The sequence below is a fragment of the Lycium barbarum genome, chromosome 11 (assembly GCF_019175385.1).
Source record: "Lycium barbarum isolate Lr01 chromosome 11, ASM1917538v2, whole genome shotgun sequence".
Classification (NCBI taxonomy): domain Eukaryota; kingdom Viridiplantae; phylum Streptophyta; class Magnoliopsida; order Solanales; family Solanaceae; genus Lycium; species Lycium barbarum.
In genome coordinates this window covers 118,538,332-118,564,264 of record NC_083347.1, presented here as the reverse complement: position 1 = coordinate 118,564,264, position 25,933 = coordinate 118,538,332, and the positions used below count along the sequence as shown (strand labels likewise).

Sequence of the window (25,933 nt, the reverse complement as noted above, 5' to 3'; positions counted from 1 at the left end):
ATCTGAAGTTAAATCCACAAGTGGATATGTTTTCATCGTTGGTGGAGGAGCAGTTTCTTGGAAATTATCCAAACAGTCGTGTATCGCCCGTTCCACAATGGAATCTGAATTTATAGCTTTAGATAAAGCCGGTGAAGAAGCTGAATGGCTCCGGAATTTCTTAGAAGATATTCCATTCTGGCCCAAACCTCTGGACCTATATGCATACATTGTGATAGTCAAGCAGCAATAGGTAGGGCAGGGAGCGTTATGTACAACGGAAAATCTCGTCATATACGACAGAGACATAATACCGTGAGACAACTACTCTCTAGTGGAATTATCACTATTGACTATGTAAAGTCTAGAGATAACGTGTCGGATCCACTTACAAAAGGCCTAACTAGAAAGGCGGTTGAAAGATCATCTAAGGGAATGGGTTTAAGGCTTAGGACAAGTCATCATGGCGGTAACTCTACCTAGCAGACTGGAGATCCCAAGAGCTAGGTTCAAGGAGATCAAACAAAGTTGTGACTGACGGTTCGGCATTGTCAAATAACTCAATCCATTCTCGTGATGAAGACAATGTTCAGGAACAAAGATAAAACATTAAGGCTTTTTAACGAGTTAATAAAGCTTAAGTTTTTTTAATGGTTTCTAGGTTTGGCAGGTTTGACCAAATAGTGTATCTACGCGATAACACGTTTAGGAATCACCTATGTGAGTGTGAAGTGTAAGCCGCTTCAAAGAGGATGATTATAAAAAGCCCATTCTCTATACACTCATGAAACCAGGAGGTGTTCATGGCTGAAACGAACACAACCGTAAGAACCATAGACGGTAAAGGATTGATTGTGTGACATGTGGTTGTCTAGGTATACGCCAAAGCTCTACGGTTCAAAGATATCAAATCTACCGATTGACCGAGTATATCCGACATATGTTCACTACGGAAAGTTCAAAGGGAAACCTACTTATCCAGATGCAATTAATCCTTGCTTGTAAATTACACACTTGTCCGTGCATTCCTTTATCTTATAGTCATTCCCCATTCATGTGGGGGATTGTTGGGTTTAAATGATAGATTGAATGGGAAATGGAGGGAAAAGAAGTGGAGGGAAAATGAGTTGTCCCTCTTACTTTATGAAATGAGCATTTGTCCCTCATAGGTAGTGGAAAGAAAAGTTCTCCTACCTAAAAGTATAAGTACTCCTTCTTGTTGCTAAAGGGTGAAGAAGAGGGTCTCCCCTCGCGCCGTCGTCGTCGCTCGGCTCGGCTTCGTTGGATTTGGATTTGGATTTGGATTTGGATTTGGTCAAATGATCTGATTGATTAATAATCTTTTTGGACCAAATTTTATTTATTTTTAATTACTTAATTAATAATTATTTATTTAATTAATTAATTAACTTATCCGATCCTACCCGTTAGTAACCCGGACCCGCGACCCGGTTCTTTCCCGTTTTTATTTAAATTTTTCACCATTTTTAAAGTGACTGTTCTGGGAGGATATATTCCATTAACCTCGGGTACTTGAGGGGAATAATTTCCTTAAGGACACACTGTGCATTCAGTGGCCTCGATTTTTATTCTTACATATTTTCCAGTTTCTGTTTTCGTTTTCTACTGGTTTTTCCAGAATCTGTCCAGTTTCTATTTTTCTGTTTTCAGAAATTATTTGTTACTGTTTCAACGTTTTTGCAATACAGATAATAACAATTATTTGAGTTACACACAATCTTCTTATTTATATAGATGAAAAACTATTAAGTATCATTCATTTGTTAAAGAAGGGTCAACGATTTTAATTAAGGAATTTAACATATAATTTGTATAAGAACTTTTAGGCGAGCCACGAGCATTGGGCGTGTTTAGGGCGTACAGTCGGGCGCTTAGGGCGTAAGCCTCACAGGGACTAAGCCACGACGTAGCCCTGGGGTGTTTAGCCAGTGTCTTACCCTGAGGCGAGCCCCGGGATGATTCCTGAAACTGCCTTTTAAAACAATGATGATGACGACCTTGTATCAACTAAACTTGAGGTCTGTACCTTGCTCCATTTCTATAACAATGAGTTGAACATTTTTTATGCTAGGCGTAGGGAACAGGATCTGTATGGTAATAGTGGAAAAGACTTCTTATACGAAATCAAATTCATATATATGATGATTGAATATCTCATATATCGCATTGAGAATCTTAATATAAGTCTCAGCCACTTCACAACAATAAGGGAAAGGAAAGAAGCCGCGGAACTCCTCCGTTTGAGGAGGATGACAAAGAAGATGGACATAACTGGTTCTGTTGTTGAGTCTGAAGAGTCTTTGCGGGATGACATAAGTTTGTGTGAAAGAAAAGGGATGAGGCTAAAGCTCACGCGAAGAATGTATTTGGAGAATTAATGAAATTTGAAGCGAAAGTCCAAATACTTGGAGCATTAAAGGATCAAGCTACTATTTTTGAAAGTCTTGCTGATGTTTTGCTCAAAGATGTGCAAGCGTTGAAATATAGTCAAGGTATATGAAACTTCAATAACTTTTTCTACGGTCCACAATGCACCTAATCACCTGAATTGCCAAATAACAAATTGCAGGGGCTAGTGGTAGCTCAAAGCTGAGCAGGAGCGAGAAGAAGAGCCGAAAAGCTATGATCAGGCTTGGAATGAAGCCATTCCCGGGTGTCAGCCTTGTCACGCTCAAAAAGAGTGAGAATCTTAAGTTACTTTTGTTACTGATTTCTTATTTATGTTACTGCTTTGTTGCTTTTTCTTTTCCAATGTTTTTTCTTTTGTTCTAGTGCTTAGTTTTCTCCTTATGTTGTCTTCTCTGGTTTTCTATATGTCATCTCGGAACCAGATGTTTTCAAGAGCCCTGCATCAGACACATATGTTATATTTGGTGAGGGAAAGGTTGAGTACTTGAGCTCTCAATTGCAGTCTCAAGCTGAGGATGTAGATGAGAGGAGAGCTGAAAGATGCCAAGATCATTCCAGATGCTAAACACTGCGTTTACTTTCAAGGTAAGAAGCAATTTATGCGTTTCAACAAAGTTGTTGGAGGCAGCAAGCGCTGAGACTACTTTGGTCTCAATTTTCAGAGTAGTAACTGACCTGTTTTATATGTTTTCCCTGAGGGGGGACTTTAGGGTTGAAATCTCCCTAAAATCCCCCAACTATGTTTCTTACGGATAGTAGTGTGTACTGGTTTCTGTTTTTTGCAATTTTCCTGACAGTTCTCCCTCTATGACGAATCTACCGGTACTATAGTATGTCATTTTGAGACCAGCCTTGCAATTTATGAAGTGCATTGAGTTTTTGCTTTTCTATCCTTCCCCTGCTTCCTGAGTTGTTGCAGTGTTATTGCTATTGTAAATTGATTATTGATTGTTTGTTGAATTGTGTTTAACTACGTAGTTATTTTACATTTTTAGAACTCAATTCGCCTTTAACTCACCTGGACAACCATTTTCTGGTTTCTTGGCACTCCAATATCTTTTCTGTTTTGTTTCTGATCTTTGGCCAAGGTGAACAGGTTATGTTGTTACTTACTAATATTATGCAATATCTATTAATGCTTCTTAGTTATGTTGATGGCTACATTTCTCAATTTTCAGCTCAGTTTTGTTATTAGGAATTTAATCAGGAGATTTGTAAAGTTAATCCTCCTGTTATCAGTCTTGCACTAAATTTGATTGTCAAGGGATGTGATTGTTCCATAATGGAACTTCCGTTTACTAACATTTTCACGTGGCTCGGAGGAGTTCGTCCCTCTTATATATCTTTTTAGAACTTCTCCCAATGCAGTGATATACCTCCAAAAAGATTTATTCTAGAAAAGTAAATGAGATACATACATATAGGATTCAGCAAATTGTAATGATCTAAATGTTAAATGAGTTTGACTTACAATTGCCTCTTTGCTTTTTGTTTGCAACTTGAAAAAAGTTCTGTTTTCCCATTCATGCATTACACTAGTAACTTTTATATTACAGTTAAAAAAAACTACGAATAAGAACAATGGATTTCGAAATTTTTATAAAATTATTAAGTCATCAAAGGAAAGAGAGGGGTTCTAACCCTCAGTACGATTTCCGAGATACAACATCAGGCCTATCTAGGTTAGGTTATCAGGGGACGTTAGGAATCGGAATTTAAGAAGTTCTCTCCTTTTTGTTTTTTACAGTGGATTTTGCTCATCAACTTCTTGTTGATCTGCCGCTGTTAGAACACCACATTCTTATGCATCAATATATCCAATTAGGTTATTGTGGTTGGATTCTATTATAGATTTCTAACCACATTCTCCATAGGGCCGGCCCTCTATTCTTAAAAAAACATATATATTTTGGTTTAACCCTGCAACAGAGGAGTAGGAAAGGACATTCTAAATTCTCCTTAAGAAAACCCTGCAAAATCTCAAGTTACTCCAGAGGAAATTCTCCACTATTTAGAGTTTTAAATCATAGCCACATAACCTCATTTGCCATGTTTTTGAATTCAACCCAAGTAACAATGCAACTGCACTGTTTTCCAGCGACTTCTATTCATGTATTGAATTTGAATATTCAATTTTAATTGAATTAGACCAATTACTTACTGATAATTCAAATAAAAAGTTTACATAGTAATCCTACGAAGATCAACTTTTCTTGTTTACAGTGAATTTAACTTTCTTCTCTTTTTCCCCTTGCCTGCTTTTGTTAAAGCCTCAATAAACAAATCTCATAGCTCACGTAGGACTAAGAGCTGCAAGAACAGCCCGGCGCACAAAGCATCCCGCGTTTACGCAGGATCAGGGGAAGGGCCGCACCCCAATGCAAGCATCAGTGGCACTGATTCCACGGCTCGAACCCGTGACTTATAGGTTACACGGAGACAACTTTACACATAGGACTGAGAGCGAAGCACTAAAAAAAGGAGAGGAGAAGAGAGACGAAAAATTGAAAATGATTGAACAATTTGCACCTAACACTGCTATTGTTAAACAAGTATAGAAAATCCTCAATGACCTTCTCAACATATACAGGCATACAGCTGTGTACAGCCACAACATACTACTAATTTTGACACAAGAATTCTGGTGATAGCACAAAATTCATCATGAATCATAACTCATAAGCAGAAGCAGGGCTTAACATCATACACTCAGAATTTATCGATTCACTAATCACCAAGAATGATATACACGAAACACAGGCTTATTTACTATGTAGCTCGGACTCTTCAAAAATATCAACGCGTGTCTTCAAGAATAGTACATTTTTTAAGAGTCCGAGCAATATAGCTTATTTACATACTTATTCTTTTTAGTTCTTTCAATTGCTAAATCCAAAAAAGGAAAAAGAACCCAAAATTCTATATAGTTTATTTATTACTCTATGTTTTGGGACAGAGAATTTAGTCTATCATGCTTAACCAACCTCAGACATGTCAAATAAATAAGACCTCTATTAATCAATATCCATTGAAATACAGGTAGACATGTATTTGGCAGTCTATCAACGAATAAGTCCAAATACTAATCACCAACTCGTCAAGGAAAGTCAAATAGCTATAAAGATTAAATGTTCTGCACACAAGCAAGTGAAAAATCTCCAAATAAAATAGTCAATTTAAACAGCAAAATCCATAGCTAATTGATGCAAGGATCAGACCATCGAACTGGATCACAGTGCACAAGTGGTCACAGAATTGATTAGTTAGTTACAAGTCCCAAAAGTAGTTAGCATATATTCTGGAAGTTAGTTAGGAAGTTGTTAGGGTCCAGTCAACTTAGTGGATTGATTCATTCATGTATAAGTACTTGTTGTAATACACATTCAATCTCATTTCATGAAGTACAAATTTCTTCTTTCTCTGTCTCATTTCTCTCCCAACTAACATCTCGAAATCCAGCTCCTTTACCCTCCTAGCTAATTATGGCTTCAAACTAGCTCAATTAACAAAGGGAGCCTTGGCGTAACCTATAAAGTTGCTGCCAACTGAGAGGTCATGAGTTCGAGCCGTGAAAACAGCCTCTTGCAGAATGTAGGATAAGGCTACATATAATAGACCCATGTAGTACGGCCCTTTCCCGAACCTCGCACATAGCGGTAGCTAGGGGTGGGCACACTTTAGGCCAACCCGAAATCCAAACTTTTTAAATATTTGGTTTGGATATTTGGATTATGGATTGGACCTCGGATTTTATTTTTAAAATTTATGAATTTCGGATTGGATATAAATTTAGTACTATAGATTTTTGGATATCCAAAAATCCAAAAATTTTATACCTTATATCTAGCCCTATCTATATCATATGTGTCCAGTACTAATAAGTCTAGTTTCTAAAGGTCCAATAGATTAGTACCTAAGGTCCTACCCATTAAAATATTAAGTTCAATATATAATTCTCCACTAAATCAAATTTAATATAGGGTTTTCTTACTTCTCAAGTCTTAAAAGTCTCACGTTAGTGTCACCCACAGCAGAGTTCTTTGTTATTTTTTCAGATGACTACTTAAATTTTATTTTGTTCATTTCCACTTTTTCAGAATGCTTTTATTTGGTATGGATTTACTATGTTGGACATGACTTGGATTTGTTAATCCTAATTTGAACTGGAAGACTTTTTTTACTGAGCAATTAAGATTTAGATTTACCTCCGTGGAACTAATACATCAATTTCGTTTCTAATAAGTTTGTCTTAAGTCTCAAGAGTCAAATCAGAAAATCCGAAATATCCAAACCGAATAATTCGAAACCGAACTTAAAATATCCAATCCAATCTGAACTTTTTTGGATTGGATTTGGATTGTAATTTCTTCAACCAGAAAATCAAATATCCAATCCGATGACCCGAATGCCCACCCCTAGCGGTAGCTTAGTGCACCGGCTGTCCTTTAAACTAGCTCTATAAACAACACTCTGTAAGATCAGTTTGGTCACAACATCCTGATTTTTAATTTTTACTTGAAACACTCTTTGATTCCTCCCTTGCCACAAGGTGTAGGTGCATCAACATATGACAATTCTAAGCATCTCATGTGAAGCATTCCTAATCATAATTATTGCCACAGGTGTAGCCAGCCTTTTTTTTTTTTTTTAATCTCACCACACTTATTGATAATGTCTTAATCATAATTATTGATTACTTCCTTCATATTTAATTAAATTGCTTATTACCTTAAAAGAAAAGACTATCTTTTTATCTCCCTCTAGATATCTTTTATTTTTATTTTAGTTAATTATTTGAGTTCCTTCATTCTTAGGTTGGTTTTTATTACCTTAAACAAAGACTACCTTTGAGTATCTCTCTTTTAATTATAAGTAATTATTATTCGGGTTTCTTCATTCTTAAGTTTTTTTTATCCGAAACAAAGACTGAATTGTAATTAAAATTCGTGATTAGAACGAGTCATTCTTAGGTGGAGAGCATGTTATTTAAACATTTGCCTTTTGATTTACTAAATTATTTGGTATAAAGATGTCTCTGACACAAGAAAAAAAAAAGGTAAACATGGAAGAAAAGGTTCCGAAAAGAAAAAAAGAAAAAAATTAATAACAAGACACCGGTAAAAAGGAAAAAAAACGCCGCAGGAATGTGATTAAGACGTAGTGGCTACCACAAATTTAAAAACGTGAACTATTAGTTCGAAATAACTGTTGTAATAAATTTCCTACTAAAGTTTTCACCATGTTCATCTAGTTTAATTGGTGCAATATGTTGCAGTGGCGGAGCCACACTATGCCGAGGGTGTTCATCCGAACCCCCTCGGCGGAAAAAAACACTGTTTTTACAAGGTTAAAATTATTTTTTATATATATATAGTAGCTGTTGAACCCCCTTAGGCTTCTTCGTATGTTTATTTTTTTATATTTTGAACCCCCTCGATGGAAATCCTGGCTCCGCCACTGATCTGTTGTACTTCCTCCATTTTAATTCATGTGATATAGTTTGAACCAGTATAAAGTTTAAGAAATAAGCTATTTTAAAAATAAAATAAAATAAATTTAGTCTCAAACATGCCATAATAATTACATGGTGATAAAACTTTTGAAGTTATGGTCAATATAGAGTCAATCCCACTTTATCCCCCTAACATTTAGGGGTTGGGAAACAATACTCCCTCCACATATTGAATGGGAACGATAACCCCCTTATGCAATATTTTCCGTTGAGAATTTTCTTTTTTTGAATAAATGTTTTATTTTTAGTTTTTAGAATTAAAATACAAAAATATATAACTCTTATTATTACCCCCGTTCACCTATTACATTAAAGATAATGTACTCCTTTTAGGATACAATTTTAGAACACACACAAAAAAAAAAAAAACACATAAATAAATTAATACTTTATATAACAACAATTCCATCATCTTACTAGCAAAAAAAAAAAAAATCCTTCATTTAAATATATTTCATAAGAATTTCTAAAATTTCACATAAGATAATTGACTAATTTTGTATATAATAACTTTTTCTCTATTGCAGAAATTTTAGCAAAGATTTCAAAATTAAAAAAAAAATCTTAATTTTTTTGCAGAATGTAAGAAAGACGAAAGCAAATTATTGTTTTGGATGAACATATTATACTTCTCCTTTAAATAAAATGCCATGTTAAGTTCAAGGAACATAAGAAATAGTGACAGATCCATAATTTTAATAAGCGAGAATGTATGATATATGCTAGCAATCTGATGTGAAATTTTAGACATTCTTATGAAATATATTTAGACGAAGGAATTTTTTTTGATAGTAAGATGAAGGAGTTGTTGTTATTGTTTACCCCGGAATCGGATAATCAATTGAATTTGTACGTGGGTATAGGATATGTGTTTGAATCTTGATGTATGTTAGATAGGGAAAATGTATAGGTGGGAGTTCCTCAATAAAATGGCTAATGATGGCGATTCGCTATGAATACAAACGCTCATAAACAATGTGGGATAATTGATGGAATAAACACAACATGAATATAAATAAACGGCCTTGGCCGGATCAAATATTAAGAGAGAGAGATTGCATATATATTTTTCTATTGCAAGTGTTCTTGGAAAATAAAGAAGTCAACCCCCTTAAAGGAAGGGGACATGCCCTATTTATAGTGGCACTCCCATGGTTCTCATACAATATGAGTTAATAAAATAATAATAAAAATGACTGCTCTGCACGGATTTGATGGGATTAGACTGACGGCGCCGTCTGACAAACGCATGGTAGGTAGTTGACCGTGACTGGACGTTACTGGCGCGTGACCCGTCTGCAACGGCCACACGGACAAACGGTCACTCGGGCCAACGGCCACACGGACCAAGTCCGAAGCACCAAGTCCCCAACTTAGAAATGTCAAAAATTGGTTCTTCGATTGTAGTACCTTCCCATTCTCTGCTTCCGGGTTGCAATACGGACCAACGCGTTTTCGCGAAGTTCATCTGTGAGATCTAGTTTCACAGCCGTGGCCTCCTCGTTTGACTCCTCGGTGGTATACCTGAACCGGGGACTCGGCCCGTTTATCACCCCCGCCCGGAGAAATGACTCGGGCCATCCCTTGATTTTTCCGACCTGAAGCTTGGTTTTCGAGAGTATGGCCGATACCTTTCCCTCGATGGTCCGACCTCCGGTTCGTAATTCTTTCGTGATCTCTCCGAGCTTTTGTCCATTTTTACGGGCCCTGGGGGAAGATCGAGTTGGTCATCCTCTATCCGAATTTTTGACTCGTATCGGTTATGGACATCCGCCCAGGTCACAGCCTCGTATTCCAGCAAGCTTTCCTTTAATTTGAACGAAGCCGTCGAGCTCTGAACATTGAGCCCCTTTGTGAAAGCTTGTGCGGCCCATTCCTCCGGAACCGGGGGGAGCTCCATTCGTTCCCTTTGGAACCGGTTGACAAATTCGCGCAATAGCTCCTTGTCTCTTTGGACTATACGGAAAATATCCGTCTTTCGAGCCTGCACCTTTTTGGCTCCGGTGTGTGCTTTTATGAAGGCATCGGCGAGCATTTCGAAAGAAGTGATTGAATGCTCGAGCAGATGATCGTACCAAGTCAATGCTCCTTTTAACAGAGTTTCCCCAAACTTTTTCAGCAACACGGATTCGATTTCATCATCTTCCATATCATTGCCTTTTATAGCACAGGAGTATGAGGTCACGTGTTCGTGAGGGTCCGTTGTGCCGTCATATTTTTGGATATCCGGCATTTTGAACCTCTTCGGGATCAATTTCGGAGCGGCACTCGGAGGAAAAGGCCTTTGGATGTACCTCTTTGAATCCGGCCCTTTCAAAATAGGCGGAGCCCCCGGGATTTGATCCACCCGAGAGTTGTATGTCTCCACCCTTTTTTCGGTCGAGTCCACCCGCTTCGCCAACGTTTCGAGCATTCTCAGAACCTCGGTGGATGGACCAGCTCCGGAGCCATTGCTTTCAACCATCCGTGCCTCATCTCTTCTGGGTTCAGCAACACTCTTCGCCTTTTCCGGGGTCGTTTTACCTCTTTCGTTTTGCAGCTGGGCTATTGCGATTCCCTGTTCGGCAATCGCCGCTCTCTGTTCCTGTAACATTTCAAAAATTAAACGCAAGTCAATATTATCATTCGGGGTATCCGGTTCTTTCCGGACTTGTGTCCCGGACAAAGTAATTGAATTGTTAGTATTTAAAGGGTCAGTGGGGTTTGGCGATCCTCGTGGCCCGCTGCCTTCATTTTCGGCCACGATCTCATTGTTGTTAATGTGACCAGATTGCCCACTGTTAGCCATTTGGTCCGTTTTTTCAGAGACAGACAGTAGATGTTTCTGATTTTGATGGGTAAGATAGAGATCAAGATCAAAGACCACTATTATCCTAGTCCCACGGTGGGCGCCAAACTGTTTACCCCGGAATCGGATAATCAATTGAATTTGTATGTGGGTATAGGATATGTGCTTGAATCTTGATGTATGTTAGATAGGGAAAATGTATAGGTGGGAGTTCCTCAATAAAATGGCTAATGATGGCGATTCGCTATGAATACAAACGCTCATAAACAATGTGGGATAATTGATGGAATGAACACAACATGAATATAAATAAACGGCCTTGGCCGGATCAGGCATTAAGAGAGAGAGATTGCATATATATTTTTCTATTGCAAGTGTTCTTCGAAAATAAAGAAGCCAACCCCCTTAAAGGAAGGGGACATGCCCTATTTATAGTGGCACTCCCATGGTTCTCATACAATATGAGTTAATAAAATAATAATAAAAAGGACTGCTCTGCACGGATTTGGTGGGATTAGACTGACGGCGCCGTCTGACACACGCATGGTAGGTAGTTGACCGTGACTGGACGTTACTGGCGCGTGACCCGTCTGCAACGGCCACACGGACAAACGGCCACACGGACAAACGGTCACTCGGGCTAACGGCCGTGCGGACCAACGGCTACTCGGACCAACAGCCGTACGGACCAACGGCTATACGGACCAACGGCCACGAATGCTCGGGTCACCGGGCTTGGTCGTTCCAATGACGAAGAAGGCAGATCAGTCGGTCCCCTCGCTCCACCGGTTTGCCTCGCATCCGGTTTTTACCGTATACAGTTATATGTAACGTATTAATTTATGCATGTGTGTTCTTTGTTTTCTAAATTTATATCCTAAAAGAAGTACATTATCTTCAATGGAATAGGTAAATGGGATAATGATAATAATTATATATTTTTTGTATTTTAATTCTAAATAGTAAAGGAAAAAAGATTTTTATTGAGAAAAAAAAAAAGATTCTTACCGGAAAATAGCATAAGAGGGTTATCGTTCTCATTCAATATGTGGAGGGGTATCGTTTCCCAAACTTTAAATGTTAGGGGGTAAAGTAGGATTGACTTTTGAATATACCTACTAAAGTTTTTACCATTTTCATCTAGTTTTTTTTTTTTTCGGTAACTAACAGATTATAAATCTCCAACAACATTCATTACAAAGTTAGCACGGCTACCACAACTTGCTAAGGTTTCAAAAATAAATCACTAAATACTATTACAGACACGACAATTGAGTAAATCAAAACTGAAAATTATGAATTAGTCTCAAACCTTGGTCAACACAGTCTTACTCTTGGTTTCAAACAGTCTCTGATTTCTCCCAGTCCACAAAGCATAGGAGCATTCAGCCAATACCTTTTTGAATATCTGGCCAGGCTGCCTATTGAACCAAACCTTCCCATTCAGTAGCTTTTGTTCAAATTATTTATGTGTGTATATATAGTAAGAAATTACTTAAAATATGTATAACGATAATTAATTGTTATTATAGAAGTAATTTGAGGTCGCTATAGGAACTTATAAACTTCAAATTTTGATTTTACCATTGAAGAATGAAGTCTATCTTTAAAAATCTTTCATATTATATGATGTGAATTTGAATTAGTTGGGTTGATAAATTTCAGATACTAAATAATTAAACAAATAAAAAAGTGCAAAAAATCCACTAGAATTTTTTTTCTCCTTTTTATCCGGAATGAGCTCTCTGCAAAAGTATAGTATGTATTAATTTGAGAACTAGGGTAGTTGGCCAACTCCAACTGATATAACATCATGTTTTAGTTGAACTAAATCTCAATCCAATTTTAACTATATTACAATACTTCTTCTTTTCTAGGCCATATCTTTCAAATTTGGTAGCTATTATGACCTAAATTGTCATAATTTAATGTGATAGCAAATATAGGAACTAGGATTTTTTATGCTTTCGTTGATTCTAAGTTCTAACTACTCTCTTCCCATGAAATTATTTCTCTTTCTTTTGAAATATTCTAAAATATTTGACATTATTTTATCGACACGGCAATATCTTTATACAACTTTAAGGAACTCAAACTTATTCAAGTCTAATTTCATACAATCGATGTTTTTCTACTAAATTAACTTCTTAACCATTCAATTGATTGATTATATCTCAATTTCAGAACAATTGGAGTGTGCTTAATGAATCATTTATGTTACCCCCGTTCATCTAGATCAATTTCATTCCAAAATGCTATAACAATTTAATATTTGTAACTCAATTTCAAGCTAGTTGAGGCTGCCGGCATAGGAATGTTCTTACTTCCGTATCTCTATATGCGGATAACATGTCATTTCATTATTCGATAATTATGACTTATCCATAACAAAGATGACTACAAATTGACTAAACCAGAAATGCAATGGAAGAAAAAATTTAAAAACAAAAATTGAATAAACAAAAGTGAAGTTGTATAAAATGAGCCAAATGGACTATAAAAGGAGGAAACAAATAAACAAGTTAACAAATAAACAAGTTAATGTATTAAAGGACAAAGAATGAACAACCAAACTCAGCCGGTCATTACCGTGTGGCTGGACTTTAATCACAACAGGTGGTCACTATAAACAGATTTTGACCCTCAAGAGGGATATCAATATCGATAATTAATAAGGATTTCACTCATAATTAAATAAAATAGACGAAAGAAACATGCATCAGAATAATGTGTATAAAAAGTATAAGTAAAAAATTACATGTATCAAATCAAATTTTAATTATTCATCTTTGCATATTCGCTTCGCTCAAAGGTGGGAAGAAAGGTCAGCACTTGAGATGCTTGCTTCGATAGAAATAAAAAAGAAAAGGCTCAAGAGGGAACTACACTGGAAGAATGGAAAGTCGAAAGAGAGGGCACTCATCACAGCCAAACCTATCTTAGGCTGATTCGCGCTATACGCAACTAGGAGGTTTTCTAAGTGGATTCTCCCACTTAGAAGCGTGGCCCACACACGGCCAGGTGGGAAGGGCCGGGGGCCCTTAGAATCGAATTCTAAACCGGCGTAGTGTTGTTGGATGCTTCTGATCAATAGAACACCTCGATGTTGACAAACAAGTCACTATGATGATTTATATTAAGCAATCACAATAACAACATACCCAATGTAATCCCACAAATGAGGTTTGAGAAGGGTAGAACGTATAAATATCTCACCACCTTTGTTGGGTCGACAGACTAATTCTAGTAGACTCTCGGCTCAAAAGAAAGTTCGCAAAGCAGAGCTGCGAGAAAAATATGACAATAAAATATCAAAATATAAAGCAAATGAAGTAACAAATAGTAATACACATTAAAGAATAAGAAACTACACAATTATTAAATAATACTATTAATAAGGAGAAGCTAGCTTTTCCCCTACTTCTTCCACATAAAGTGCGACAACACTCAACTATCTAGTAACATTCTATTCTAGTCATCGACCTTCGTATCTGCTGATCTAAGGTCATAAGCTAAAGTATGCTATGTCCTGTCTAATTCCCTCTCTCACTTCTTCCTCAATCTATCTCATCACGTCTCCTAACTCCTGTTATTGCTAACCTTTCGTACCTTCATATTAATCAATTTATAATTATTTAATTCTATATTACCGAAAAACTTGTCATAAAATATATAAAGACAAAAGAATGAACAATCAAATTTGGCTGGTCATTACCGTGTGGCTAAACTTTTTATTGCCCCCAACAAACACATCAATCATAACTGGTAGCTGCGTGAAAACAGATTTCGACCCCACCAAAATGGATGGACGGCGGATTATCTATTAGCGAATGAAATGAGTTGAGAATTATGAGGTTTTAAATTTAAATTTTTATAAAAATAAAAATTATTAAGTAATTTATTTCTATTTATTTTAATTTTGATGGATAAAGTTACTTGATATCTGTTGCTGATGGGAGTTGACAGGAATCTTATAAAATTAGTCGAGTTATGCGCATATCACAATTATTAAATAAAAATTATACTTAATTCCTTGAAGAATTCGAATATGTGGAAATAATTTTACGCTGAAGTTCTATTGTGATAAGGACAAATACGAGGCGACTTGCTAAAGCTAATGATAAATAGCCCTAAGAATAAAACAGCCGATAAAATTAAAAAAAGAAAAAAAACTCAAGTACTACAAAAAGTAAAGTTATATAAGATGAGATAAGTGGCGCATAAAAAGAAAGAAAAAGTAATGAAATATAAAGTGGATGTATAAAAGAAGAGAAAAGGACATAAATAGTCCATTAACTATAAGAGTAGGTTCAAAATAGTCCCTTAACTATGCATTTAACTGTTTTGGTTCTTTAAGTTTGCCACAAGTTAACAAAAATGATCTCTTAACTATGAGGGTTAGTTAAAAATAGTCCCTTAAGTATGCACTTAATAGTTTTGGTCCTTTAATTTCGCCAAAAGTTAACACTTTTAGTCTCCGATAAAATATTCATCGAACTTTGTTTGTTAGATTTGACGAGAACTATGAAAAAAAAAAAAATTGCGAGAACTCACATTTAGAGGTACACATTACTAAAAAAAAAAGACCAAATATCTTGGGACAAAATCGACGGATGTCAGTCGGTTATAGGGAAAATCGAGAAAAAATCTACAAACTTAATAATGTCAGAAAATAGTGTCTCGAACCACAAAGAATGGACTCTGTCGATTAAAATCGAGGGAGTCCATCGGCTAAGTAAAATACACTAGACTCATTTTTACTGAAAACCCGATATAAAAATAAATACTTCCATCGTAGTGATTCTTTTTTTAAAAAAATATATATATTTTCCTCGCATTTTTCCTCTAAAATAACCGATGGACGTCCATTGGTTTTCGTAAATAACAATTTAAAAAAATAGTGTCCCTCAATTTTATCCATCGGTTTTCGTCCATCGTTTTTTCACTTGTTTTTAGTAGTGACAATTTTTATAATTTCTGCTATTTCTAATTTACTTACGTTGGTTTTGTCCTAAGGTATTTGGCTTTTTCTTTAGTAGTGTGTACCTCTAAATGTGAGTTCTCTCTAATTTTTTTCCTTTTTTTTCATAGTTCTCGTCAAATTTAACAAACAGAGTTCGATGAATATTTTATCGAAAACTAAAACTGTTAACTTTTAACAAACTTAAAGGATCAAAACTGTTAAGTACATAGCTAAAGAATTATTTTGAACCTACTCTTATAATTAAGGGGCCATTTATATCCTTTTCTCTATAAAAGAATGAAGAAAACTTCTTATAGCCCCCACCAAAAACTTCAATCATAATTGGTGGCCTGCCTTAAAATAGATATTGACCCCACCAACCCCCGCCTGCAAATGGATGGGCGGTGGGTCACCCAATTTCCCAGTTCCCACTGCGTGAAAAAACTAGTAGTATCACAGCCGTCACTGTTTGTGCCGTCAATCGTCAGCCGCAAAATTAGAATTTTTTGAGAAAAAATTCGGTAACGTACAATCTACATACAAAATTATATTTATATAATCATATTTTTTAAATTATATTCGCATAGTCATTTTTTGATGGTATACAATAATATATAATTTTATATATCTATTATAGATAATATATAAATTTTGTATAATAATATATAAAACTAATATATAATATTATATAAATTTATACGAGAGATGTTTATACATGAAACGAATTTATATATAATTTATAAGGGGTGTTTATAGGCTGTATAGTGATGGCTCGTGGTGGAGGAGCTAGTCGGATTCAATGGAGCTCGTCAGGGATGACGGAGGAAGCAAGAATAGAAGAGTGAAAAAGTGGCTATAGCAGATAATAAAATAAAAATGAGCTAAATCGGGTAAATATTTTGTCATAATTGAGATATAGAGCCTGTTTGGCTGGGCTTATTTTAAACAGCTTATAAGCTGTTTGAGCTGCAAACAGCTTATAAACTGCTTTAGATAAGCTAAGTCAAACGGGCTCAATTATTTTTTAAGTTTATTTTAAGCACAAAATGACTTTAAGCTGACTAACCAAACACTTAAAAAAACTGAAAACAGCTTATAAGTCAATCCAAACAGGCTCATAGTGTTATTTTACCCTTTTTCTGGTATATATTTAGAATTATTTTTTACATTTGGGGATTCCAATTTACAAGATAACTATTGTCCCCCTCACCTACTCCACTAGAGAGAACCAATCATATGGGTACTTGGAATCAAATTATTTAATAATAAAAAATCTTTGGATAAGAATGAAAATAAATATTTAATAATTGCAATTAGGTAATAAAAATTTGTTAAAAGAAATGTTTTTTCAAAATGATTCGGTTCTAAAATATATTGATTCAATTAATCTAAATTTACCCTAAAGAGGTTTAACATTAGTTTTTACGGGTGTGAATTAATGATCAATGAAGGGGATTGAGAATTTTAAAGTCTCACGTTCAATTTTCAACAGCAAAAATATTAGTAGGTGATTTTTCCCTTCTGTCTAAGCATTGATGAACAAAATTATTCGATACCTATATTGTTGTAAGTAACAAAAACCTCGTCGAATTAACCGAGATGTGCACAAGTTGATCCAAATACTATAGTTAACTCATTATTGTCTTGTATTTACTTTACACTTAAAAGAATGAATGTAACATATATATCGTGTATATGCATATAACTCTTATTTAAAGCCTATCTACACACTCCAGTTGCTTCCTTTTGAGCTAGTCAAGGAGGCGTTGAACATGATTCTATTCGTGGAAGTTAATTATCCAAAAAGTCTCCTACCTCCATGCGTCATTGCTCCGTCAAGTTTCACCCATTGCACAATATTTCTCATAGCTACCTCCTGTAGGAGTCTAGGTCGTGTTTTTTTTCACTTACCTTTGTGTTAAAGGACACATATTTTCACTTTGCTTATAACATAATAAAATTAAATTATTTAATTTGATGTAAATATAATATATGCCAATAAAAATTACTTTTAATAAGAAAATTTGGAATACTTTAATATCGAAGCTCGAAATTACTAATTAAGATAAGAAGTACACCATCGAAAGTTAAACCATCACATGTAATGTCTAAGCATTTTGCACAATCATTGAACATTATATATATTTATAATATATTTTTTTAATTTATAGTATACTTTTATACAACCTTTTAAAGGCCTAAAAAAAAAAGGCTACCGACATACCAACGTGGACAGTACATATCGCCGCATCATCTAAATTTTTTTTGGGTATATTATTTAATCACATTCCAAAAATCTTTTTTCACAAGAAAATTCTATTCCCTTTTCTAGATTAAGAGAATCTTTTCACAATCTTTCCATACCATTTTAAAAATACTTCTGATATAATTTCTTAGAAGCAAAGCATACACTGTAGGATCAAGCAAAAAAAAAAAAAAAACGTGCTTTTGGTCCCTCAATTATTTGTAAATTCTTATTTTGGTTCATGTGATAAGATTATCTAACACATTTAACATTCAATTAATAAAACATGTATTTTTGGTCCCTTTTCATAAGAAAATAATCATATTTGGACTATTTTTAAAAATATATTACCCTTAAATACAAGGTAATAATACACGTTTAACATAATACATGTGTAATTAAATGACGGAACGATCAATATTTCTGAAAATTTTGTTAATATTCATAAGTAAAGGAAATCGAAAGTGCATATTTCAAGTAATTGCAACAACATCAATAACATATTCGGTGTAATGTGTATGCAGACCTTATTCCTACACATAGAGGTAAATAAGTTGTTCTTGAAAGACCCTAGGCTAAAAAAAGAAAAAAAAAAAGCAACCACGTCAGTCCGATAAAAAAAAATAACAGCCGTAATGAAGTCTTAAAAAAAAAAAAAAACTAAATAAAGCATGACCCACATTTTGAATAATGAAAGATTAAATATGCTCAATAAAAATATTATAAGAACTTAAATTAGAATTTATCAATAACCGAGGGTCCAAATATGCTATTAATCCTTTTAAAAAACCCCTCTCTATATATATAAGTAAAAAAAAATCCAGTCATTACAGTAAACTATGAGTAGTTGCAGTTGAGAAGTGGTTCTTGTTTCCTTCTACATAAACAACCGTTACTTCAATTAACAATTTAATTTTTTGCCTTCAATTAAGGGTTCTTTTATAAGGTTTGTATATCCTATATATATACACATATATTCTGCTGTTTTTTGAAAGAAAAAAATAATAATAACATATGCTGTTTATACAGTTGGCTCAAGCTATTCATAATATCTTTTAGGTATTGATTGATTTGATAGATTAAATTTGATTTGGTTTTTGGTTTAAGTTTTGGTACATATTTACAAAGATTTCATTATTTTAAAGTGTTGGATTATGCTTAGAGTTTGATTGGATTTTGGTTTCTTGGTTGTTGGATACTTTGTTGTTCATTTTTGCTAAGTTTGGGGTATATTTTTGTTTAATCTAATTGGTTATTCATTATAGTTATGTCCATTTCCAAAGATTCCATTTTTATAGTGTTAGATTATGCTTAGAGTTATTTTGGATTTTGGTTTCTAGATTCTTGATTTCATTTGGTTTTGGTACATATTTACAAAGGTTTCTTCTTTTTTTAAGTGTTGGATTATGCTTAGAGTTTGATTGGATTTTTGGTTTTTTGGTTGTTGGATACTTTGTTCATTTGGCTGAGTTTGTTTGTTTGTTTGTTTTTTTTTTTTTAAATTAAATACTAATTGGTTATTCATTATAGTTATGTCCATTTCCAAAGTTTTAATATTTTTAGTGTTGGATTTTGGTTTTTTGGTTGTTAGATACTTTGTTCATTTTGATGGTTGGGGTATTTTTTTTTTTTTTTAATACTAGTTGCTTATTCATTATAGTTATGTCCATTTCCAAAGATTTAATATTTTTAGTGTTAGATTAGGCTTAGAGCTTAGTTGGATTCTGGTTATTTTGGTTGTTGGATACTTTGTTCATTTTTGCTGAGTTTGGGGGTTGATTATGTCCATTTCCAAAGATTTGGTTTTGGTTTTGGTTTTTTGGGTCTTTTTAGTTTGGTGCATTTCCAAAGTTTCATTTTTAATTGTAGATTATGGTTAGAGTTTAATTGGATTTTGGTTTCTTGGTTGTTGGATACTTTGTTCAGTTTTGATGAGTTTTGGGGGTTGATTATTAGGATAATACTGATTGGTTATTCATTTTGGTGTCTGTTTGGTGGAAAAATATGATCTTGCAGTTGGGTTTTTGGGTATTTCTAGTTTGGTTCATTTCCAAAGATTTCATTTTTAGTGTTAGATTATGCTCAAAGTTTGATTGGACTTTGGTTTCTTGGTTATTTGGTACTTCATTCATTTTGCTGAGTTCTGGAGTTGATTATTGGGATAATACTGACTGATTGATTATTCAAAAATTGGATCTTGCAGTTGCTTTTTTTGTGAAGAAGAAGAAGGAGAAAATGGCATTAGTGAACAATTGTGAAAATTTGGGGTTAGGCATTGTGAGGAGTACCTCGTTTGGACGAAAAAGAGTCACTTTATCGAATACAGTAGATGTCGATTTCATTTCAACAACACCTACGAAGAAAATTTGCAGCCAGAACTCGTTTTCTGCGAATGAGAAATCTCCTCTTGAAGCCCTGCCTAAAGATATCTTGGTTAGTTCAGAATCTGTTTCCCTTAATCTACGTTGTTTTTGTGTATCTCTTCTATATTTGTGCTGATTCTTGATGTTCATGGCTTCATGCTATAACGACATACCCGGCATGTTGTTGTTTCAAGGTTGTAGCCAAACATAATACATTTTTGATACATACTAATATATATTTGGCTAGTGAATGTAATTATTTTTGGCTGAGCGGCCGAATGTGTAACTTGCCCTTTTTTGTTCCCTGTATAGCTTGGGAGATTTGAGCTTAGTTTTGCTGAAACAGGATGTGTTAACTTTACTCATTATTATGCAGATAAGAATAGTGTGTGGAGTTGATCATGATGATTTAAAGAAACTATTCCATGTATCAAGGGCATTTAGAGAAGTGGTAAGCTTTAATTATCACTGAAGTATTATCAAACATTAGTAATTAATGAAGTGTTAATTAGTGTAAACATTGATGAGATATTGTTTTTTCTGATGGCGTTCAGTCCCTGATTGCAAAAGGATGGCATTTTGATTTTAGTACACCCCGAAAGACGCTTCCATTTCGGAATGCTCTTGAGGTGGAGGAGTTAGGAGATACCGATGAGGTAGAAGAAGCGCCAAATGCTCCGATGCAATCGAAGATTGCAAGGTCTCGATTGAGCAGGAAGAAGCTGGCTGACATCTCGGTAGCCTTGTTTGCCTTGGACGATTAAGAAAATTGGCCGCGAAGAGAGTAATTGATACAAATGGAAATGGCGGTATGGAGCTCGAAACTGATTAGGTATAGGTGTTGTATAGTAGGAACTCAAAAAGGATATCGTAGTCGAACGAGGGGCTTGATGTGATAGCTTTATTGGGTGGAAGAACAGATTGGGGGATCGACGCCCTTGAAGATCACTTGCCAGTTATGGAAGGACATGAGTGGAGAATGTAGTCGGAACTCTATATGGATATCTTAGTCTATGTTGCTCGGACTCTCCGAAAATGCTCCTGCACTTGTGTCGGGTCCTCCAAAAATGCAACACTTTTGTTGGGCCTACGACCCGACACGCACCCTTCTGCATTTTTGTAGAATCCGAACAACATAGACCTTAGTCAAACTGAAGGTGATTGACCTAATGCCTTATTGGGAAGAGCATATCAGATGCCTTTGAAGAACACTTGCCCAACTCTGGAAGGACACAAGTGGAGATTTGTCACCGAATTTGACCATCCGTCGATTCGATGTTCATCGATAGACGAAGCTCTCTCTTTTATCGTTTCGTGTGAAAAGCAACGTCCTTTTTCCTAATGTGGTTCGCGCCTAGCACCCAGTGGAAGTCCGTTCAAACGTGTAGACTAGGCTACACGCATACAATAACAGTTGAAAAGGAGGCACATCAGAAGAGTCTTTACACGAGCCATTGTTCTTCAACCCTTTCATTGGAGATAAGAAATTTCCTGTTGTAAATACTAAAGTCCACTTTTTCTTCTGATATTAGTATTAAAAATTGATGTTAATGGAATGAAAGTAATTTCTTTTCCACTTTCATCACCCAAAAAAATTGACTTTTTTCATTGATTTATTTCTATTTAGATCATAATTTCTTCTATAGTCTAAAGCATGAGAGTCTAAAATTATGGGCTTTTTTGACTTGGGATGTGTTTGGCATGGAGGAATAATTTTTTTCTATGTTTGATGAGAACATTTTATCTTAGGAAATTAAATTTCTTGAAAATGAAGAAAATAACTTCCTTATTGAAATTAGGAAAAACAAGTGACATTTATATTAATTGTCTCCTTTCCGCTTTCCAACAAAACCAAGCTTATATCTACTCCCATATACCCCCATACCTACTACCCCACACCTTATCCCACATCGCTCACCTCCTAGTGTTTGCCTAAATTTTATATGAACGTTTTATAATATTTTTTTACTTACAACATGAATAAGAAAGAAATCCTTATTTCTTACCAAGCATGTGATTTTGGTGAATCTTGACTCTATCACGGGAAATAAAAGACAAAATAGGGAATCCTAGGTTGAAATAAGACGTGGTAGAAGACAAACTCAGTGTCAGTGTCTTGTGTAGCATAAGTGTTGGTGGTACAAATAATTTACCTAGGGAGGAAGTTCAATTATGCTCATGTCCCTATTAAAACTTAGGGCAATTTTATTTTTTTGTAAAATTACAACATTTGATTCTACGCTCGCTATTAAGAAAAAGTCTCATTTTTGCACTTAACTCTTATGAAACTCTTCGCTATAAATTGAAATCTTCTTCGAATTTGATGCACAAATAGATAGAATAGCAGCAACTTCAACCTAAATAATCTTAAACCATTGTAAGAACTTAGCGGTTGTTTGGTACGTAGACAAAACTATCCCAGGATTATAATCCTGGGATTAATTTATCCCATCTCTTGGGACTAATTTATCCTATCTAGGAGATGGGATAACATAATCCCAAGATTAATGGGATAAGATGGGATATCTCATCTTTAAGTTTCGGATGCACTTTATACTTTGTTTGGTACAAGGTATAAATTTATCTCAGGATAAATTTATACCTTCTACCAAACATGATACAAAATTAATCCCACAGTTAGTGTTGGGATATCGTAACTATTACCGTGTACCAAACGATCCCTTAAGGTGTAAATATAAATATTTTTTTCTAAGAATTTAATACGTGGAGTTTACCTATTTCACGTAGAATTCTGTTAATTATAAAGACAAATATGAGATAATTGTACCAAAATATTAACCAAGGACAAAATATCAACGTACAAAGGCAAACTTGAATCTTTCACATCACCAACTTAGAGCCCGTTTGGATTGGCTTATAAGCTGGTCAAATCAGCTTATAAGCCATTTTTTTTTTTTAGTTGTTTGGCAAAATAGAAAAGTGCTTAAAATTAGTTTTAAATATTTAAAATAAGACAAAAACATGAAGTTGGGGAATCCCAACTTTTTTCTTTGGCTTAAAAGTCATTTTAATTTGACCAACTATTTTACTCTTTTATCCCTTATACTTCCTTCTAATTTCAATATTACTCTCACTACTAAAAAGCCTAAACTATCATCTTTTCCTTTCAACAACTTATTTTCAACTTTAGCGCTCTTCTCCAATTACGTAACTGCTTATTTATAAAATAACTTTCAACACTTATGCTTAAAAAGTCACTTTTTTCAGCTCATCCAAACGGGCTCTTAATTGTGTTTGCTGGTTTATGGAGTCCGTTACATAAAAAGTCACTAAATTATTGGAAATTAACAGCCATATAGATTATTTTTTTTTCCTCAATCCACATGGAATCAATCACTCTTATCACTTACATTTGGCGAAAAAGGTTGTATTAGTGTATTTAAATTGTTATTTCCTCAATCCACATGGAATCAATCATTCCTCTCACTTAAATTTGATGAAAAAGTTGTATTATTGTATTTAAATCTTTGTACGTGTGGGCACAGGTTGTAAGTGACATAATAATTGGTGTTATTTTGAAATGCTAAAATTAAGGGTATATATGTATTTTTTTTTAACGAGAGTTATATTTGTTATAAATTACAAAGTTGAGTAGTAAAACTTTTCCCTATAAGGAAGTACAAAAGTCCATTGCATACAAATAAAAGTGAATGAGGAAATATTCAGTATAGTCATCTTTTTATTTTATAACCAATCTGCCGAAATTTGTATGAATACATTCAAGAAAAACTAATTTGACACTTTATTTAGTCCATTATAAACCTTTTTTTTTTTGTTTTGTTTCCTCAATCCACATTGAATCAATCATTCCTATCACTTTAATTTGGTGAAAAAGTTGTATTATTGTATTTTAATCTATGTACGGGGCCACAGGTTGTAAGTGACATAATAATAAATGGTTTAAAGAGAATTTGCGGCCTTCATGCCATTGTTAAAGCCTTGATTGCCTTTAATCAGTACTAGTAGCAGTATATTTAGGGATTGATTTGCCAGCTTGTGGACCTCCCATTTCTCTCTGTTTATAAACACTTTCGGCTGACACGACTGGTTTTGCTGGAAAGTCATGACCGCACCGGCGGATGTAAAGTTCAGACTAGAGCTTTTTCGTTTAGTCGGAAACAAGTTATCCCGAGATTAGTTATTCCACTCTCTCATATGAATAAAATAACACTATAATTTCGAGATTAATTATACCGCGATTTTATCCCAACTAAACGTGAGATAAACTCATCTCAAATATAATTCTGAAATTATTTATCCTTATCCCTCGTACCAAACGAGCTACTTTGCAATTTGCACATCATAAAATAAATACTCACTCGTTCATTTTTATTTATCGATTTTTAATTTTGCAGGCCTCTTAAGAATTACTCAATCCGTCTACTTTTACTTGTCATGTATTGACTTGGCACCTCTATTAGGAAGTCAAAAATAGAACGACAATTTACTTTATCACCCTTTGAATATAGTGACTGCAATGTTTTGAGAAATGCATTGAGAAGTGATTATAGTAAATAATAAGGGTAAATTAGGAACTAAGTGTTACATTCGGTCTTGGTTTTCTAAGCGGGTGAAAATCATCCCCAATTTTACTTTAAAAATCAAACTCCTCCTTCAACTATGAACAATAGACATTATCCCCCCATATCCTATGCAATATCTATTTTACCCTTAACATTTTCAATCCTCCATCTATGTAATACTTTTTTTTAACCTAGGTATTTATAGATTTTTAAATTCATATTATAAGTAGAATAATCCTTTTATGAATTTATCACAAAAATCTAATGTTACTTTTTATGATTGATGTTTTAATATTACATGCATTCATCAACTATATAATATGTATGTACGTGCATGTGTGTGTATGTATATACATACTCTCTCTCTCTCTCTCTCACACACACACACACACACACTCTCACATATTACCTGTTAATTTTACATATATAAGTATATTTAAGTTTCACTTCTCTCTTATTCTCTATTGTCAATATATAGACGATTTTTTGTTGTCATTAATGGATTATTTAAAATTATAATTTAAAATTCATTTATAATATAAATAGATAATCTTTTAGGAATTTGTTATAGAATAAACCTTCATTTTTTAATAATTATTTTGAATCACCTGCATTGAAATATAGTTATAAAGTTATTATTAACTGTTATTTTTACTTGTATAAATAGCTATCAAAGTTTTGATTATTATTAATAAAAATATTCTTATTCTTCTCATTTGTTCAATTATAGAATGACATTAATTTATATATTCAACTAGTATTTCTTCTTCTTTTTTCTGTCTCGAAACTAATATTTATTTTTTATAGAAAATTTGTTACATAGATTAAAGAGATAAAAAAATCATAATTTTAAAGAAGTAAAAGAAAAGAAGACAAGTCGATAATGTAAGGGTACAATAGGAATTTAAAGAACTCAATTAAGATAAAGGGGGGAGAATGTCTATTGTTCAAAGTTGAGGTGGGAGTTTGATTTTTAAAGCAAAGTTGAGAGGTGAAAATGATTTTCTCCCTTTTCTATACTGGATAAGTAAAAGTGGACATCTAATTTTTCTTTCATATAGAGGATAAGTAAAAATTGACGGAGGGAGTAATAAATAAAGTATTTATTT

At 34.2% G+C, this 25,933-nt stretch overlaps 2 protein-coding genes across 2 annotated transcripts; both read left to right on the top strand.

Moving 5' to 3' along the window:
* The first annotated feature begins 2,377 nt into the window (after positions 1-2,377).
* On the top strand, positions 2,378-2,974 carry LOC132620198 (nascent polypeptide-associated complex subunit alpha-like protein 3). The gene is made up of 3 exons (XM_060334891.1): positions 2,378-2,492; positions 2,570-2,680; positions 2,832-2,974. Exons 1-3 carry the CDS (start codon positions 2,378-2,380, stop codon positions 2,972-2,974), a joined length of 369 nt encoding a protein of 122 aa, XP_060190874.1.
* A 15,732-nt stretch (positions 2,975-18,706) lies between these two features.
* On the top strand, positions 18,707-22,366 carry LOC132617988 (F-box protein SKIP27-like). Its single transcript, XM_060333056.1, has 4 exons — positions 18,707-18,863; positions 20,121-20,350; positions 20,657-20,731; positions 20,835-22,366. Exons 2-4 carry the CDS (start codon positions 20,153-20,155, stop codon positions 21,042-21,044), a joined length of 483 nt encoding a protein of 160 aa, XP_060189039.1. The 5' UTR covers positions 18,707-18,863; positions 20,121-20,152; the 3' UTR covers positions 21,045-22,366.
* Positions 22,367-25,933: the final 3,567 nt, after the last annotated feature.

Bases quoted from the DNA above. Each gene is read 5' to 3' on its own strand.
- LOC132620198 (XM_060334891.1), top strand. From the start codon at position 2,378: ATGAAATTTGAAGCGAAAGTCCAAATACTTGGAGCATTAAAGGATCAA. The intron at 2,493-2,569 runs GTATATGAAACT...AACAAATTGCAG, and splicing joins AGCGTTGAAATATAGTCAAG to GGGCTAGTGGTAGCTCAAAG. The intron at 2,681-2,831 runs GTGAGAATCTTA...TCTCGGAACCAG, and splicing joins CCTTGTCACGCTCAAAAAGA to ATGTTTTCAAGAGCCCTGCA.
- LOC132617988 (XM_060333056.1), top strand. From the start codon at position 20,153: ATGGCATTAGTGAACAATTGTGAAAATTTGGGGTTAGGCATTGTGAGG. The intron at 20,351-20,656 runs GTTAGTTCAGAA...ATTATTATGCAG, and splicing joins CCCTGCCTAAAGATATCTTG to ATAAGAATAGTGTGTGGAGT. The intron at 20,732-20,834 runs GTAAGCTTTAAT...GATGGCGTTCAG, and splicing joins CAAGGGCATTTAGAGAAGTG to TCCCTGATTGCAAAAGGATG.